The sequence below is a fragment of the Enoplosus armatus genome, chromosome 6, assembly GCF_043641665.1.
Source record: "Enoplosus armatus isolate fEnoArm2 chromosome 6, fEnoArm2.hap1, whole genome shotgun sequence".
Taxonomy (NCBI): Eukaryota; Metazoa; Chordata; class Actinopteri; order Centrarchiformes; family Enoplosidae; genus Enoplosus; species Enoplosus armatus.
The window spans coordinates 8,057,962-8,077,349 of NC_092185.1; the positions used below are offsets into that span (position 1 = coordinate 8,057,962).

Here is a 19,388-nt window from a genome sequence, read left to right on the forward strand (position 1 = left end):
CAATTTGACATAATCTTGGTATAGTCTCTTTGTAGTTTTGGTCCATATTTTAAACAAAGACGATTCTTGATTCTTCTGCTGTGTCAGAGCCGTCATGGTGAGATCCCTGACAGCAGTCTCCAAAGTACGGGCAGCTCCAGGTCCTCCCATTCACGCTCGCCTTCGCTACATCACATGCATGAAGATGACAAGCCTGTTCCCAGAAGGTCCCACAGCCATGGCTACCCTCACGGACACGGCCATCGTGGAAGACTCAGGTCTGTAAGGTCTGTTTTGACCTCAGCTCAACCTCATATGTTATTTCTAACGATTACACAACTAAACAACTTTTTGGAAATATTTGTAAACAAGACAACCTTTTTCTTCCTGTTCCCAATTCATGTCTCACACTTACCAGTATTGCCAGCTATTTACTTTAAATAGATAATCTGTAATTGGCCCTATGATTTAGCACCTACTTTGATATTTAAACCAAATTTCAAAAATAAAAAATCCCAATGTGATTAATCTGAATCACTTGTTAGTCACCAGGCAGCATTCTGCATCTTATTCCATCTGCTATCCTCTGCTGCTGGTGATAAACATGACATGACATCAATCAGTGCAAAATCTTGTTTATCTATTCATACATCAATCCCAGGCACATATGAAAGTCGTTTTCCTGTCGAAACTGTAGCTGCAACCTGCCCAGAAAAGTAATCTGTATAAAGCATAAACTGTGAATTGAATCTGACAATGTATGTTGATGAATTGGTATCAGATATATAGTTGCTGATTGAAACACTGATCAGCATGAGGTCTGTTACAATTGCATTTGGTGTAGCTGTTGTGTGGCCCGTGTTGCTGTCAGTGTATGAGGGCAGTGATCAGTAGCATGTGTGTCTGGCATAGACAACAGCCCTGTTTATGTAACAAGCTGGGCTGCAAATGCAGCATTTATCCTGCTGGGAGGACAGAGGGCAAATAACATACTTCAAATCTGTGTGTTTGTTTGTCTCTGTGTTTGTATGCCTGAACGTGTATGCATAGACACTTGCACATGGCTATGTGCATGGGTTCTTGCACAGTTCAGAGATAGACAGATGGAAATCGGCTAATAATGATCACCATGGGGACCAATTGAAGGCTGCCAAGCTGTGGCTGTTTGTGTTTGTGAGTTTGTGAGAGAGAGACATTGAGAGACAGAGGATACTTTCTGAAATTAGAGCTATGAGTAATGTCATTGGACGGGCCACTCAGTTCAAAACAGCTTGTCACTCGATTGATACATAAATCCACAGATGTAGTTGTGCTGCTGAGGTGCTGGAACAAATCTCCTCCCTTGTACACTGAACCATTAGACAAACTGCAGTAAACTAGGGCTCTGATCTAATCTCACAGCGATAGATTTAAATGGTTTACTGACACTTGGTTTGTTAAGCTTTTTATTATGATCATATGTCAGAGCAAGATCACCTACGTACAGCACACACCTAATGTGATTCCTGGATGCCACACACTGGGTGTACGTGTGTGTTTGTGCGAAACAGTCTGATGTCTGACAGGGGAATTGCATTACAGACACAGCTCCGGCCGTACTCCCCTCTCCCTCTAATACTCTCCTGTCACTTTACTCCATCCATCAAACACTCTCTCTCTCTGTCTACCTCTCATTCTGTCATTCATACACACACACACACACACACACACACACACACACAAACACGTACACACAGTGCCATTAATCTATGGTTTGAAGCCAGGGAGCAGTCAACATCCTTTATTAAAACATGCACACATCACACAGCATAGAAACTAAAGCTCTGAAGGACTAACTTGTATAGGCATTTTTTCCACAATTTTAAATTGAATTATATGAAATAAATTTAGTTCATTAATAAATTCACACTGGAGTGTTTAACCACCCCCTCTCTTTCTATCAAATAGTGTGTCCCATAATGGTAACAAGTTAAGTGCATCTTCCTCTGCTATATCTGGCAATACATTGACATTAACAGCGATACACATCTTTTGCTCTGTCACTGTGTTCATTTTGTACAAGGTTGAAAGGCAAAAGGATAGAAGTGAGGAAGAAAAAGGAGGACAGCAGGTTCAGTATGTCCACTGTGTCCTGGCCTAAATGGCCTTCTGTACACAGGGAGTTGAGACCTTGTTCTTCAGTGTGCATTACCCTTACACCAAGTATTAAAGTGAGGTGAATGTATAAAAAGCCAAAAATGAGCAGCTGGTCTCCATGGCCAGAACCTGCACCCAAGTGAGACTGATGCTGTCCTTGAATATTTTCCCTCTAATATTTCTCCCTCCCTCTCTCTGTTTCTCTCTCTGACCTTCTGTTTATGCCCATGGTAACTCTAGAGGCATTATGGGTACCAGGGGAGTGTGAAATTAGCTTGGCCGGTCAACAGCCCGCCCAACGGCAGACTGCAGCAAGTTCCTGTGGAACTCACCATCACTTCCTCCTCGTTGCACGTGTGCAGTGCTGCCAGGGTTCAATAGCTTGGCAAGGCTTCAGCAGAAAGTTGAGATGGAGACAATGAAGAGGATACGGATAGGTCAGAGTGACTTATCAAGATCTAGATCACGAAAGAAAAACAAACAAAGCTTGCTCGTCATGACAGATTAAAGCATAGAAGTGTGGGTATAACAGTCATTCTAGCTGGTGTAGTTGACAATATGATAAGACATGGAGCTGGGTGATACTATGATAATAAGGCAACATTTTGTTTAGAACAAAACAAATTTGCCTGTGTCATAAGGGTAATTGGTTATTTACCATGATTTGCTGTCAATACAAGGGATAATTAATCATCAGGAGGACACTTGACAGTGTCAGTGTTAGAAATTGTGGTATTGAGCTGTGGACCTTAGGACCTAGTTGTCAATCTTGGTTTGAAAGAAAAGCTCTCAAGCTGCCAGATAGATAGAAATGATGTTACTGAGTAAAGGATACCAACTTTTATCTTTTCCATTTCGAGTGTGACCTTGTTTCAGTTTTCCTACAACAGCAGAGAAAGGGTGAATACAAAGTTCACATTGTGAAATTGTCATGCAAAGGCAGTTGGTTGGTGAAATTAGTTTTTTGCTAGTATTTATTAGGTAAAATCAGTTATTACATACCTTTTGACTGGTTTGGGTAAGAGTTTGATATGTATGGTATTTCTAAGAGTCAAATTTTTAAAGCAATGGTTTGTCTGTCTCTATGTGTTAGCTCTGCGATAAAGTGGTGACCCGTCCAGGGTGCACCCCGCCTCTTGCCCAATGTCAGCTCAGTTTGGCTCCAGCCCCCTCGCGACCCTGCACAGGATAAGTGGTTACAGAAAATGGATGGATGGATGGAGGTTTTTAAAGCACCGCCACCACATGTTCTGTTAGACAAAATGTTTGAATGTCAGGATAAACTCTTGCTACCCTTTGTTTGAAAATTGTGGGAGGAGATTTGGACACAGAGGGCCAAATCTTCATTTCAAACGAGGATTCAGTCACACAGCATTACTTGAAACATGTTGCCATGTAAGGTTGTTGTGGTAGCTTGTGGTGCCAATGAGCAAGAAACTGGGTCATTACCTGTGGAAGTGCTGTATTGTGACCCCTTACATGATATATAATGGCAACAAGCCCAACATGGAGGTGTCTCATTCCCTTCACCTTTTAATTCTTTGTTTTCACTGTTCTCACCTCCTTTTCACCCCACATCCCTCCCTCTTTCTTTGCATTAGTCACACCAGTGGCTGTTGGTGTGTAGATTATCCGCAGCGTCTTAACACAGCCAAAGGGCTGAAGTACACAGAGAAGAAAGGAGGACAGGAAAAGGGAGGAAGGGGAGGAGATGAAGAGTTGAGTTTCTTCTGCTTCACCTGCGGAGAATCCACATCAAAGGAGGACACAGTAGTATTAATCTGTGTACGTCATAATTCGTATTAGAGGGTGATGTTGTGATCTTTGTGTAAAACAATGATGCTGTCTGCACTGGCCTGGCCACACACAATGAATCTACTCTTAAGGATCTTCTGCCATGGTAGCCGTAGGATAACCATGATAGCCTTGATGTCCTTCTTGCCAGCCACATCTTCGAGCTATTCCTGGGAGATTTTGAAGCTTTCCCAGGCCAGATTGGATATGTAATCCTTCCAGCGTGTTCTGTGTCTGCCCTGGGGTTGCCTCCAGTTTGATGTGCCCGTGTGGTTTTACTCCAAACTCCTTCTGCATATCTAAGCCATTCACCTTGTCCCTGAGGGGGAGCCGAGAGACCCTGCGAATGAAACTCATTTTGCCTTCTTGTATCTATGATATCCTTCTGTCTGTCAGTTCCCAGAGCTCATGATCATAGGTGAGAGTTTGAATGTAGATCAACTGTCTCACCGTCAGGTTCAGGTCCCTCTTCACCATAACAGGCACTGCATTGATTAGGGCTCTAACAGTTTGAGTATTTGTGCCAAACTGTCATGGTACAGGGGTCACGGTTCGGTGCATGCAGCCGGACGCAGACTGCACGGTCTGCAGATTGATGCTGAGGTTAGCACAACAACTTACTTTTATTTTTCACTTAAATATTGTAAATGTGTATATTTTTATTTTCTATTTCTTATTTTTTATGTTTTGTACATACTTTTATTTCTAAATTTATGCTACTTTCTACTCTTGAATGGGAGCACCGGTACTGTAGAATTTCCCCCCGGGGATCAATGAAATATTTCTGATTCTGATTTAAATCAATCGTTTGGGAACAATTTGCTCCGAACCGTGACTGTTAAATCAGGGTATGAAACAAACCAGGACTTCTGTATACCGTTACACCTCTAGCATAGATATACCTGTCAATCTCAGATTCTGTCTTACCCTCACTCATGAATGAGATGAAAAGATACTTAAATTCCTTCATTTTGGTTGGGAGTGAATTGTTGATGACTGATGATATTGAAAGACTGGATGGCTCAGAGGAAGCCCTGGCTCCCCATATTCCCTCCGCACACACACAGCACATTCTGAGGGACTTTGTCAAAAGCCTTCTTCAAGTCCATAAAGCACTTTTTTTTTTGGAGCCGGAGCCTCTCCAAACGCCTTTTCGACAGTCTATAGACATTGGCCCTGTTGCTAAACATAAACATAAGCAGTGAACATACTATCCAAGCCATTAGACTGGTCTTTAAAAACATATTAGGGCACTCTTCCTTTACACCATACACTTAAGTAAGTTTTGTAATGTTGTAAATCAGGACACATGTACCCACAGAAAAATGTACAGCAAATACTTTAGTGTAGGTGAATAGTGTACTGAAAAAGATGCCATACAAATGTTGTCAGTGTGGGCTAAGTGGTTTGTTTATCTGGCCCTCCTCTACTTTCTCAAATTGAGGTGGAGTTTGGGGTTATGTGTTGATCACACTAATTGACCCTTTCTGCTAATTTCGCTTAATGGTAAAGTCTGCAAATCATAAGCTGCCCATGTTCAAACAGATTTGCTGTTCACGATCTTAATATGTTCTGGCCAATGAGCAGAGTCCACATTCTACTTCCACCTTGATAGACATAAACCCTCCCACGTTGGGCAAGAAAGAATCAGAGAGCATATATTCATTCAAGTGCAGCAAAGCAAGGAGAGAGTGATTATCATTAGGATGCAAAGTGCGATGCTGATTATGACTGTGTTTATAATGTGCTCATCTCACCTTAGAGAGCTGGGCTATTTTAGAAAATAGCCATTTACCTGAGAAGGCAAGGCAGTCATGTGAGAAAATGCTACACTGAAGCTGCTTAGTTTGATAGCATCTGTGTAAATGGCATTTAATGACATTTGCAGTTGCATCTTCAGAGTTAAGTAGGCAGTTCATAGATTTTGACTTCCAAACTGAGGCAGCTGGACTCATTATAGAGCCGGTCAAATGTTAACCTGTCTTTAGTGGACTCATTGATCCTAATCCAGCATCTGATAGCTGGCATGCTCAAATTATTGGCTTTAAGACTTCTGATAAGGGCCACTTATGTGGAATAATCTCAAGTATGGTCCAATCTTGAAAACACAGATGAATAGGTGAAAGGCATGAAATGAATAAGACACAAGCATTTGCTCGTGATTTAGCACAAAATGTACTTAAAAACCTCATCCACATTATGTGTTCTCGGTTGCTTTGTGCAACTCACAACTTAAAGATACATACTCATGAACAGTTTGTTTGAATTTCAGTTCTTCCCATTCTGACTCCCATTATGAAAGCCAAGTGACTTTTGGTGAAACCAAACAACAAAATCATGTTTCAAAGATACAGTTAATAACCATTATATCACTTTTTCCACAAAGGTTGTAAGCCCCACATACTGTATACTATTTAGTTACAGTTGCATCTTATTTTATCTGATGTCTTTTTATTTGTATGAAGAATAAAGCGACATTGGGAGTCAATGTCATTATGATCTGTGCAAGCTGAATTACTGCTACTTCATTCAATAGCTGTGGTGCGCTGCTCTTTTTCCAGTGAGATTACTTGAATGTGTGAGATGAGAATATAGAGTGAAAATAGTCAGATGGGACAATAATCTTTGTATTTTAAGGCAAATGATTTATGACAAATTGACTGTTATAGAGATCCAAGTTCATATTATTGACTTATCAGTTCATTGTTGGCTATATTTCCTTTCTTTTTTATTGACAGTTGCCATCGTTACAGAGGCAGGGGTGGTGTCCTAGGAAACGATGCAGCTTTTCTAATAGACTGCATTAGAACTTTGTGTATATGTGTGCACTTGTGTGTGTGTGTGTGTGTGGGTGGGTGTAATGGATCCTACATCCTTGTAGAAGCCACTTATAATGAGGCACAGTGAAAGAGAAGGAAAGAGAAAAAGGGTGCAACGTAACAAAATAAGCAAGTAAAAAAAAGCTATTGTGCCAAATACTGCTCAAGTTTGCATAGTAAATGGTGAATCATCCTGTAAAATTCATCGAGCGAGTGGCATGTTTAAAATCTAAAATTAGATGTTATTCGTTTCTTATGGAAAGAATGAATAAACATCATGCTTACATACAATTGATATATAGATCTAGATAAAATACTGTTTTATATGCAGTATCCAACAGTAACACATGGACAACGAAACAAAATAGGTATGAAACCTATGAAAAAGTCAAGAACACTGAGTATTTGTCATGTCCTGTCTGAGTGCAGATGAGAAATAAAATAGAAATGTGCAATTAGAAAAACAATTTTTAAAGCTTCCTGGTCACTATAACAACAAAGAAGAGTCTTCTCTTTGCTCTCAATTGGTCTAATTTCAAAGTGACTGTACAAAGCTTTCCGGTAGACTCTGTATTTCAGCCAGAAAGGATATGAAATCACTTAAGTGAAATCTAAGATATTATTAAAGGCAACTCATGGGTGGACTATGATATTAACTTAGACTATATATAACATCCTACATAACATGAGAAATAGTAAAATCTTACATTGTAAATGTAAAGACAGTAGAAATGAAATAGTGGAAAAGTAATAAATGTGTGAAAAGACATTTAGGCATGTCAAATGTTAAGGTTATGCATGTTTTTGAATTTCTGATATGTAATCTATGGTCATTCAAATGTCATTCATTTTTTTTCATCTAAAATGTTGAAGTGCTGCCAATTTTAGCCTCATCCTGTGAAACACAAACGGCTCATTAAAGACGAGAAGAGAGCAGAATCCACCCCACCCCCCGTCTGACACAGATATCATGTGTCAACCCGACCATCAGCAGCAGCTCAACTCTCAACTGCAGGGAGCGGCTGGGGTCAAGCTGTGTACATAACCTCGCAGTAGGTGTATGGCGTGGCAGAGGTGTGTGAGTGGAGGAGGCAGATTTGAATCAATGAAATACTATAGATCCATTTACGGGATCAAATCTTTCGGCTGTCTGTGTCACTTTGACTGCTCCCGCTTCTCCAGCTCACCCTCCTCTCAGCTGTGTGTGCTGGTGACGTTCAGTGCCGGGGCTCAGACATTAACATGCGGCAGCCATCCCGGCCCCTCAGTCCCTGCGGTAATTGGAAAGCCGTCAGCAAGCCGTTGTTTCGACGGAGAGGGGGACTGAGAAAGAGAGGCTGTGTGAGGTGGGGAGAGCAAGAAAAGCAATAGAGAGTTGGGGAGAGAAAGAGACAAACAAGGCTTGAAATGAGGAAAGGGGTAGACAGAAGGACGGAGAACGAAGGGGAAAGGGCACAGGAGGCTGGAATGAGGTGAATGAAAGAATGAAGGCTATAAAGTGACTGATACAACGTGCCAGGGGAGGAATGGCAAGAGACTGAAAGAGGTTGAAAGGTGGATAGACAGGGATGAAGGGGTTTAGAGATTTCTTGTCTTTCAAGGAAGTGTTGCAGAGAATAGCATCAAAGTCCCAGTTCAGGGCATAATCAAGTCACTTGTTACAGTGAATGAACGGTGAACTTGTCTGTATATGTAAGCAAATCATGCAAGCAAATCCCAGATCAGATAAACATGAGCATCTGATTTTATTAGGAATGTGATTCATATATGTCAATACGTGATATGATGTATGTCAAAACAGGCTTGAGAGAAAGCTTTGACAACACAAGCAGCAGAATGATGCTGAATGCAACTTACACAGCGGTGTAAAGTAGTGATGAATGAAGACTAGGCGGAGCTCTGCCGCTGCTGAATTAGAATTCACCGCCAGAGAGAGAGAAGGAAGGAGAGAGAGTGAAGATGCAATGCGAAGAAATGTTGAGAAGGAGAGAGATAAGAGGTTGAAATGGAAGCAAGAGAATGAGCGAAAGAAGGAGGGGATTCAAGGCAAAAGGAAAGAGGGAGGAGCGACAATTAAACCAAATGGGCTGGAGCTTTTTGCCCCCCGCCCCACTGCACACAAACACACACACATTCACACACTCTCACACACACACACACAAACACACACACGTACTCTCACAGCCTGCCTCAGGGAGCCATGGCGCATGCACGCTCGAAGGCAGACAGGCAGCGAGAGATCAATCGTGCTCTGGGACTAGTGTGTGTATGTGAGTGTCAGCGATGTGTTAGCAACATGCTGGTGGTGGCGTATGCCATGCTAGTGGAGGTGCAATGTTAGCAGGAGTGGAGGGGGCTGTCTGTGTATGTGCCTGTGCGCACGGCTAGAATGCACACAGACGGCTTGTGGTGTGTGAGTGTGAGCAAGCCGTCAAAGGGGAGGGGAGCCACGGAGCGCATCAACAGCAGCAGCAGTAGCAGCAGTAGCAGCAGTAGCAGCAGCATTACCAGAGTGTGTGTGAGTGTGTGTGAGCGAGCGTGTGTGTGTGAGGGGTGGAGGGGAGAGGAGAGGCAGACGCGGCGGGACTCCTGGGAGAAGGAGTGGGAGTCGGGGAGCGAACCCAGCCTCTCTCCTCCACAGCAGGAGAACCTGGACCCAAGGACGAGGCAGTATCTGTAGCCCAGCCTGGAGCAGCTGGAACAGGGGACACACGGGGGATCTCTGTCCCTCTCTGGAGGGGGCTTCTGCTGGAGCCCCAACTCAGGATGTGTGTGACTAAGGGGGGCTTCCAGACGGATCTGACAGACCCACACAGAGAGAGAAACAGTGCAGTCCCTCTTACCGTTAAACATCTCTGCTTCTACCTCTGTTAGGATGCGGGGGAGAGTGGAGAGATAGAAGGAGAGGGTAAAAGGGAGCAAGAAGGATATTGTCTGTGCTATTAAGGAAGGAAGAGAGGGAATAAGAAGAGGAGGAGGAGGAGGGGGAGAGAGTGGCTGGGAGGAGTGTACTCTCCTCTCATGACTCTCCCATGGAACACTGACTGTTGACTGTTGATCGGCAGGCACTGGGACTTGTTTATGAATCCCTCCCTGGCCACCGTAACAACCAGGGGGTGTCACCAGGTTGCTGTCCCGCTGACGACCATGTCGGTGACCACAGGCTTCAGTTACCAGCTCCCTGGAATCACCACAGTAACATATGTGTTTGTTTACAGCCCCGGCTCAGTGCAGCGAGACCCAAGCCCCCCTCATCACACCCCTCCAGCACTGACGGGCCCCCGCGGGCCCAAGCGGAAACTCTACAGTGCTGTCCCAGGACGTACCTTCATCGTGGTCAAGCCCTACACACCACAGGGGGAGGGAGAGATCCAACTCAACCGTGGAGAGAGAGTCAAAGGTAGGTTGTCTATTATTATTTGTGTTGCTACATATTATATTATATTATATATATATATTCCCTTACTTAACCTACTACTGTAACTAATCCTTTTTGACACTACTGCTGTTAATATTCTGTATTTCATAGCATGTCAGCAACGCTCTATCATCACCACTAGTGATGTTTAGGATCCCCTGTAAAGCTCATGGCTACATGTGGCTTTCATGACTGTCAGAGCTGAGTATGTTGCAGAATAAAATAAGCAGACACTCCTGTGCTCTCATACTTCTCAGATACAAAGCACACCATTACTTCACTGTGTTTCTGGCTGCAAAGCTGTTATGTAACCTCTCAACCTGGAAGTCATTTCAGTGTCGTTTGAGCTTGACATTGTGGATTATCATTTCATTCACTTTGTAAATGTGCTGTTTTCTGCTTTACACAGAGGTGCAGTGGCTTCGCTTTCATGTGTTTGTGTGTGTGCTTTTGTCTCCGTCCATGCTTCACTCAAGACTATGACTGTAATGACGTAGAAGGTAAACTCCATAATATTCTCCTCACCCTGTATCTCTCCCATACACTTCAGTGTGTCAACCCTGCACCTACAGTGTAGCAATTAGTTCCTGGCCCTGTTTGAATCCACTTGAGATATGTGTACAGTCTCAGTATAAATCTGTTATTACTTCAAGGAGAGGGCATGCAAATTCAAACAGGTCCTGTGTGCTTTTGGTTGTTGGTATGCATACACACACTGTGTCCTTCCTCCTCTCTGAGAGTGCTTCCCCCTGAACGTACAACTGCTGTTCTCCCTCCTCTTATCACTTGTCCACAGACACCCAGCTCCACATTGACCCCACACCTTACATCCTGCCACTTCACATACATCACCATGGATCAAACCCACATTAGCTTAATGGAAACAGTTCCCTCATGTCCTCAGAAAGGCCTTAGAGAGAGCGGCCGTACTCATGCTGAGACCTCTTATGTTCCGTTCAGATCTACAGAGGCACAGGAAGTACAGATTAAGGGTCAATTTGGAATTTCAATTTGGATTTTGTGCAACCACAACACAAACACTCATATATCTGTCTTTCTCAGAAACATTCAGTAGCAAACAACACACAAACACTATTTTAAACCCACTGACAAGACCCCCTCTCTCTGCCTGGGTACATACTCAAGTATTCCCACCCCTTCCTAGATGTTTTCTGTCTTCCAACTTCCTTTTACAAAAAAGCTTTACCAGCGGACCCCCTCCTGAATGCTTTGATGCCTTTTCTTTAAAGGATTGTGTCTTTTTTATGGAAACTCTGCTGTCATTTTCACAGGAATTACTAATACAGATGATAAACAATTCAGATTCAACAATTCAAACTCATGTTTTTGCTGAACAAAACCGAATGATACAGCATTATCTGGAACTGTGATGCATACTGATGTTGACACAAATGTTATCGGAAATGTGATGACTCAACAGCAGCCAGTATGCCTCCATCTACTGAATGGATCTGCTGTCAGTGGCTTTTCTGTCGGTGCAGCTGAATCCATAACCCTGCCACTAATGTGAACACACAGTGTTTTGCCGTTCTTTCATGTTGGCCATGCAGGAAACAAGCTTACGGTCGCATGGCTGCCAGCACCATGGCCCAGCCAAGTAAACCATCTGGCTCTGTTATGCAACACTGACCATCATAACCATTACTGTCTTGCATTCACTATGCTTCTGTAGTCCTGGGATATAAACTGAGAAATACGTCATTGGTGTCAACTGGTTGTTGGACAGCTTATAGCCCAGGCAGGTCAGGTTTTATGTAAAAGATTTGTTTTGGTAACCAAAATCTGTTTAGCCCAAGCATGTAGTCCTAGCAGGGAATGACCAGCCCTCCTGGTGCACAGAGAAGCCAGGCATGAGAAGCCACTTCCTTTAGGGATGGATGACCCTTGGTTTGATACATAATGCATTTCATCTAATCTGCATTCATAAATGGATGAGTTGCTAATAGTGATAGGGCTCATTTGCAATGGAGGGCAAAATGAGGTAAGCCAAGTAAAAGAGAGGGGAAATGATATGGGATTTATTTCTTTATCTTTTCCCGTATCATCCTCCTGATTAGGGTGACAAACAAATCAAAAACATCTGAGGGATGTTGATTAGCCCCAAGTCAAGACTAGTTTACATGTGTGCGTGTGTAAATGTGCATGTATGTGAAGTAAATATCAACAGCATTGTTTGTACCCTGAAGCTAACTCTGATTCTACCCCAGACTACAAACATGTTGATGATTCAGTTATAGTTAGATAATTAGGCTCTTTACCCTCCCCTAACCCCCCAAACACACACACAGTCAGTCGTACACTCATCGCTGTCTTCCTGTTGATGTCCTCACACCCTTGTTACTCACCAGCCATACCAGAGGAGCATCTTTATGATGAGATCAGACTGGGTAAATCTCACTGAATGATTTGTCTTTCTGTGTTTGTGTTTGTGTATGTGTGTGTGACATGTGTTGGCATCTATGCTTAGCATAACTGTCTATTAGCTGACCTGTTAGTAGGAAACATTGGTGGCCTGTTGAGGCCAGAAATATTGTATGCCGTAAATGGAAGTATCAAGTGTCACACTGTGTAGTTTAACGAAACCATTGATTTTAGTCTGGTCAGTGTGTTTATCACTAAAATTTGATGTAAAATTATGATTTCTTGTCTACTTTTTTTGTAGTGCAGGATGACTATCTGGACTTGGATGGTAAATACAGTAGAGTTTCATATCAAAACCCACAGCTGAACTAACTGGTTCTAGACTGTATCATGTCACTAAACTAGGACATTTGTCTTAAAGCCTTGATATGTAGTTATTAGTTGGCTTTTGCTCACTGCAAGATATTCATCATAATTTAATACATTTAATGAGATCAACTGAGGAATTCTTTCAGACTCCACACTAAAACTGAAGAGTCGTAATTTAATGCTTTCTAAACTGCATGACAGTTTTTTGGCAGTGTACAATAGCCACCTAAAATTCCAAACTCCTGTTATGATTCCCCATACAAGTTAGCAGAGATATACAATATGTAATCCATGCTGTCACAGTTCGGAAGTATATTAACAAGTAGTGTATGTTGTGGTGGGATAGTGCTAGTAACGTGACTGTAGACAGCCAATACGTATGTTTGGATTTAAGCATTGTGGTTTAATTAATTTGTTTACTTGTACCATTTACAGTAATGAAGTGTATACACTGTAAGGGAAAAAAATATTTTTATCAGTTATTTATTAATGCATGTGATGCCTTATAGCTGACATCCTGTATAATGAAGACAATGACGATTATGCCAATGACATTAATGATGATGGTGATGAACAAGAAGGTAAAATTCATGTTTTTCTTTTTAATTTTGAAAGAAGGATGACAAAGTGGTTTAAAGTGTAAATCATTAAGGAGACACAATCATTTAATTGTGTTTTACCTAGTGACCTCAATGACTGAGAATCTCCAGGGGTTTATTCCCAATTTTGATCTAACCATTTGAAAAAAAAAAAGAATCTGAGCGATTGAGATTATGTTTTAGCCGAAGAAAGACCGTTATGCTTCTCTAAAGTGGCACGTGACTCCACATTTTCATCCTTCATCTTCACTTAGACTAGCACTGATAGATACACATGCTGTGTAACCCCCATGAACAACAGTAGATGAGCTTAAATGTGGGCCTAGTTTCAATGACTGGATCAAATGCTAGTCCCCATAAGCACATGTTTTATCCTCCATTATGAAGAATGTCTTGAAAAAACTCCCAGCCTTCACTTGGTGATTGTCAGTCCATCGGCCTGCTGTCTGAGATCAATGTCTCTAGACAGCCTTCGTCTAGACAAACAGCCCCGCTGTCCGCCATTTAGCAGGGTCATCCACGTCCAACTCTCCAAGCAGACTGTTAGTCTCAGGTAATGAGATCTGTTTGTCCTTCCTCACTCACTGACTGCCACAGAACCACAAAACTAGAACGCACTTGGTATCATGGGGTGTTTGAGGGTGTGTATTTGTGTGTGTATATATGTGTGCTTATGTCAGTTCAAAGAAATGGATGCTTCCAAGATTATCAGTGGTCTTATCATTTCGTGGTCTGTCTGTGTGTACATGTGTGTCAAACTCACAGCTGTGTATGTGTGTGTTTGATAATCCCTTTGGTGCACTCCATTAACAGGTCGCCCATCCCCCCACCCTCTTGCATCCCCTGTCTATACTCATTCCCCTGCTCACCCCTGTGTTTGTTTGTGTTCTTTGCCTTCATTGATGTAATCTGATCTCATCATCCGGATGGACATTTCTTGAAAGGCCACTTACCATCACCATGGTAACCAACAGGGGACACATACCACCGTGACCTGGTCAAGCTTTTTGCACACTTGTGCACCAACACACACCCACACTCGCAGATACAAACACATTCACACACTTGCTCAAACTCTCAAACTCAAAACACAATTGCAGGTACAAAGGTAACACCCAGGAACACAAAAGCACAATCAAAGGAGCAGTTCATGCTCCAGGGGGAGGGAGCATGAACTGCACGCTCAGGACATTCTTCTCCTCAACAAGGTGACACATTTAAGAGCATGCTTCCGTAACAATGTATTACATCTCTCACACACACACACACACACACACACACCACATACACCACCTCCAAACGCCATTATAAATCTTGCAGACAGCCATGAAAATGAAACCAGCGCAAGTAACGTTGAGATTAGACATTCACAAACATGATTAATGGGGTTCGGCCGCACCCACTGTGTGCAGAATATTAACACTGCTATGGGCAGTGGAGGATACCTGGACCAGCTATACTGACACAAACGCACACATATACCTGTTTTAATGGATCATTCCAGGTCTAGCTTCACACAGGCTCAGAAAGCAGCTATTACTGCTGTTATGATCTCTGGGAACACACACAGTAGCTCAGCCATTTACTAATGCTGGCATGCTGATCACCTGTCATAGAACTGCAAAAGTTTTCTTTTGAACCCATCATTTGAAGGTATGCTTCTCTTCTCACACACTCTCCAACAACAGCTACACCTATATGCAGGCCAAGAGCCAGTAGATTGTATAAAGGAAGCAGTGCACAATGCATTATGTTTTTGACCACACGGCTTGCTATTGTTTAGACTAAAATGCATATGCATCTGTCTGTTACCAAGCAACAGGTGGTGCATTTCAGCTCTGACATGTAGTTTTAAGAGAGAAATAAAAATGAACAAATTATTCCTTTGGTTCTGAGGAACAATATTCTTTTACTTGCATATTTCTTCTTAGATTTTCACCATTTTCTCTTTCCATCTGCTACTTGCAAATCAGGTTGGATGAGAGCCTGCGTGCTAAGTGTTGAATTTAGACTAAATATCATTGTTAGCTTCCCACAGTGAGCTTAGGTGGATTTAATTAGACTTCCTCTCTGTCTGGTAGTAGCATGAAGTGTACCGCGTGTGCGCGTATGTGTGGGTATTTGTGTATGTGCAAAGTATGAGCATCTCGCCATTGTTGTTTGTATCATGAAGTGTGTGTGTGTGTGTGTGTGTACACAGGTGTAAATGTGTAAGTGTATGTCTGTCTGTGTGCTTGCTTTTGTGTGTGTTTGTCTTTGTGCAGCATAGTGTAAGTAATTGCCTCCCACAAGTTAGATAAACAGCATCCTTCAAGTGTTCAGCAACCAGCTGTCCTAATATCTGAGGCACATATGGAAGCAACATCTCTCTCTCTGTTTTTCTATGCCCTTGTTCTCTCTTTCTCTCTCTGTTATATACCAATGCACACATAACATGCACATACACGACATACATTTATTTTTATGAGTAACAAATGTACAGTATGCTTATGCAGATTTGGTGGGGTTTGTTTTTTTGCAGTTAACGTTCTGCTATATAGCTGCTGCGTGTCTTCCACTCGTTTACTAGCTACCAAATGTTTGTAGTGACTTTGATTCATTTGCGTGTCTCAAGAGAACCCTACTGACCTGTTAACATGTGTGACTTTTTGCATGTGGAAACCAGATAGCCACCAGGCAGGAAGTTGTAGCACATGGAGATGGATATTCAACCTTGACTGATTAACTTAGTGGGACAGAATCCATATAAGCTACAGATGCTATTGGATGCTAAATATTTCTTGCCAAGGAATAGTAATTGTGATTTTGACAGTGGTCACATCCTATGTACATCCTAGTACAGTATTCTATTCAATAATCACTTTTTCAGGTGTCAGTAAATAATTTGTTAAATATATTGATTGCCAAACTTGAGATATATAATATAAAAGATTAACTAGAACCTCATTTCCTGTGATTACCAAGGTTTTTTCACTTCGACACTGGACATGAAAAACTGCAGAGAAAGTGCAGCCACATGCACTAATAAATTATATATGTCCCTTTTTGTGTGCAATGTGTTCCTAAAATAACCTTTCTTATGGCTAAAATCACAATAGAACCCAGCTGTTTCCAAGTGCTTCCTAGCTACACCCCATAAGACACATATTTAACTATTCTTGGACATGAACGACAGATGTGAAAAGTATAGCCATAGGAGAAGTGAATAAAAATATATTATACTTAAAAAGCTAATTTAAAACTCATTACGATCTGTTGATAGTATGTTCTTATGCCACTCACCAACCCCCATTAGGAAAGCCATAGAGACTTTTTATAGTATAGTGAGGTCTGCATGGGGGCATTTGAGGAAAGAGTGTGTTGGGGACGAGGGGTTTAGAATGTGTGTCCCATGTTCCCCAGGAGAAATTAATGTTATCACAGTATGGACCTGAGGCTAGTCGTTTTATTAACAGATTTTACTCGTTGGTCATTCATTATGTTCCAAGCTGTGTGTGTGTGTGTGTGTGTGTGTGTGTGTGTGTGTGTTATTGATACTGGACAGGGTCACAAGCCGAAGGCAAGGACGTTGATGTCACAGCTTCCCTTCTAGCTGTCCAATCAGATCAGCAGCAGGGTGCAAAGTCCCGCCCACGCACCTACCTGCTCCCTGCTGAACACACCACCTGTCCTCCTATTACACTCTCATCCTCTTTGTTTGTTTTTTTGTTTTTTTATTTTCCAAACACATGTCCATACGGTGCACTCTAGCTCACAGGATCATCCCACACTTACCCTCTCACTGAAATTAAAATTCATGCTTGCCTAACATACATGACTGTTACTGAGATGTGGCCTCACACAAAATGCTAATTAGAAACACAGCAGGAACGGCAGTTGCAGAGTTAATCAGCATATGAATAAACATCAACAGGAAAACTCCTGCATAAACAGGAGCCATTGACTGACGCAGATACATATTCACCAGAAACACTGATATGCTTTTGATTTACAGTCACTCTGTCATGTACAATGTGACGCACACTGTTTGAGTTGAGGGCAGAGTTGAACTGACTTAGTGACTCCAGATGGCTGTTAGCAACAGGCGTTTTCTGTCCTGCACAGTGACAACCTACTTTGGAGTCGTGGGTGTGAAAATGCGCATGTAAAGGTCATGTCCTTACCCGGTAAAGTCAGGTAGAGTAGCTTTTAACAATGTTTGAAAACCTTGTGTCTTGACCTCTTCTTGTTGAGTTCACTCTCCAAATGCACGCAGAATCCCCCTGAAATTAAAAACAATCAAGAATGGACTCAAGTTTCCTACGACATTATCCTTGTTATTAATGTCCTTGAATTCAGCCGCATGATCACTCGCCAACGCAACTCTCCCGTGCAGCCACAAGCAATTTCAGTCAGCAACAGGCATTTTTGCCATGTAATAATATGTAGCAGAAGCTGGAGCATGGGCGCTGGTCAGCCCATTACAGCATGTTCATTTATCACTGCATAAACACCATCATTTATGTGACAGCCTGACTGGTCAATAAAACGATCAGGTTTGTGATTAACGACTCAACAACAAACAATCTTTCACTGATCTATTAACAATCAACGGACAATCAATGGTTGGTCTACAGCTAATCAATTACTGGAATTCTCCACTAATTTTTTGTTCCTTGCTGCTCTGTGTACCAGGTGATAATCACTGGATATGATTTTGTCATATCAGTGTGTGTCTATGTTTTGATGTAGATTTAGATATTAATGAAAATTCACTATTGTATTTAATACAGTTTCCTATTTCTGTGCCAACAGAGCCAGGCATTTGTATGATATTGCCCTGGAGTAAGAAATAAATAGAAGCCAAGACAGAGCGTAACTATTAGGTAGCCTGTTCTATTTTTGTCTCCACCTGAGGGTTAGAAGGAGAGAAAGAATGAGAAATTGAATAAAAAGGAAGTGAGAATGAAAGAAGAGCAATGTCATGTAGCTCCCTTCAAGCCTGGGAGGGAGGGAGGCAGGGAGGGAGGAGATGAGATGAGAAGAGAAGAGGGATCCCTGCGAGTCAGCCTTGGAGTTTTCCTCCCTCCTCTCTTCCTCCTCCTCCCACTATAATTTACAACACTCCCGCCCTCCTCGTCTTTTCTTTTTTTTCTGTAGCCTTCTTTCTTTGATGCACTCCTTCGGACTGTGCTGTCATTCATAAAAAAGCAATTTCTCATTGTTTCCATATTTTTTCCTTCTTTTTCTTAAACTTGTCAAGTCTTTACTTCTTTCAGGCTCTCTCTCTCTCTCTCTTTCTCTCCAACTCTCTCTCTCCCTCAGTTGAATACTGATGAGCCAGAGACTGCACCATTCCCTCGCCCTCTTCTAAGCAAAAGAAGTCCTGTGAGGACGAACACGCAGCAAACCACAGCACACATTTGACTCAGAGCAGTGTGACTACCCCTCTTCCTTCTTATTTATTGGCTCTCTACTTCATTCAGTCTTGTGTCTACTCTGGGGTCCACTCGCCCTTCTCCACATCACCTTATTAATTGTCAGCCACCTCTACTTCTCCTATTCCATGTCCACCTCCATCCTTATCATTAAACTTACCTGTTTATCTCTTTTTTTTGTTTTTGCTGACTACTGGTATATGGTCCCATGTGTCCTCTGTTCTCCCCCCAGTGCATTAGCATGTATTCTCTCATTCTCTCGTATATTACAGGTAATGATGACCATCCCTATTGCACTGCTGTACATAGTCATCCCCCTTTCTCTTCCTTGTTGTGTGTGTGTGTGTGTGTGTGTGTGTGTGTGTGTGTGTGAAGGTGTATGTCAGCATGTCCCTGGTTGTTTCATAAAGATGCAACTCTGCTCTCTCTCTATTACACTGAATTGAACTGAGGTTTAATAAAGAGTGCAGGGATC

The 19,388-nt window shown here is 42.2% G+C and overlaps 1 protein-coding gene across 1 annotated transcript in view; it reads left to right on the top strand.

The window, feature by feature from the left end:
- Positions 1 to 19,388, top strand: part of shank3a (SH3 and multiple ankyrin repeat domains 3a) — a 130,219-nt gene that overhangs the window by 66,176 nt on the left and 44,655 nt on the right. Inside the window, exons 11-15 of the mRNA XM_070906865.1 lie at positions 88 to 257; positions 9,947 to 10,128; positions 10,623 to 10,646; positions 12,516 to 12,554; positions 12,830 to 12,856. Of these exons, the coding sequence (XP_070762966.1) occupies positions 88 to 257; positions 9,947 to 10,128; positions 10,623 to 10,646; positions 12,516 to 12,554; positions 12,830 to 12,856 (442 nt within the window). The remainder of the gene's footprint in view (positions 1 to 87; positions 258 to 9,946; positions 10,129 to 10,622; positions 10,647 to 12,515; positions 12,555 to 12,829; positions 12,857 to 19,388) is intronic.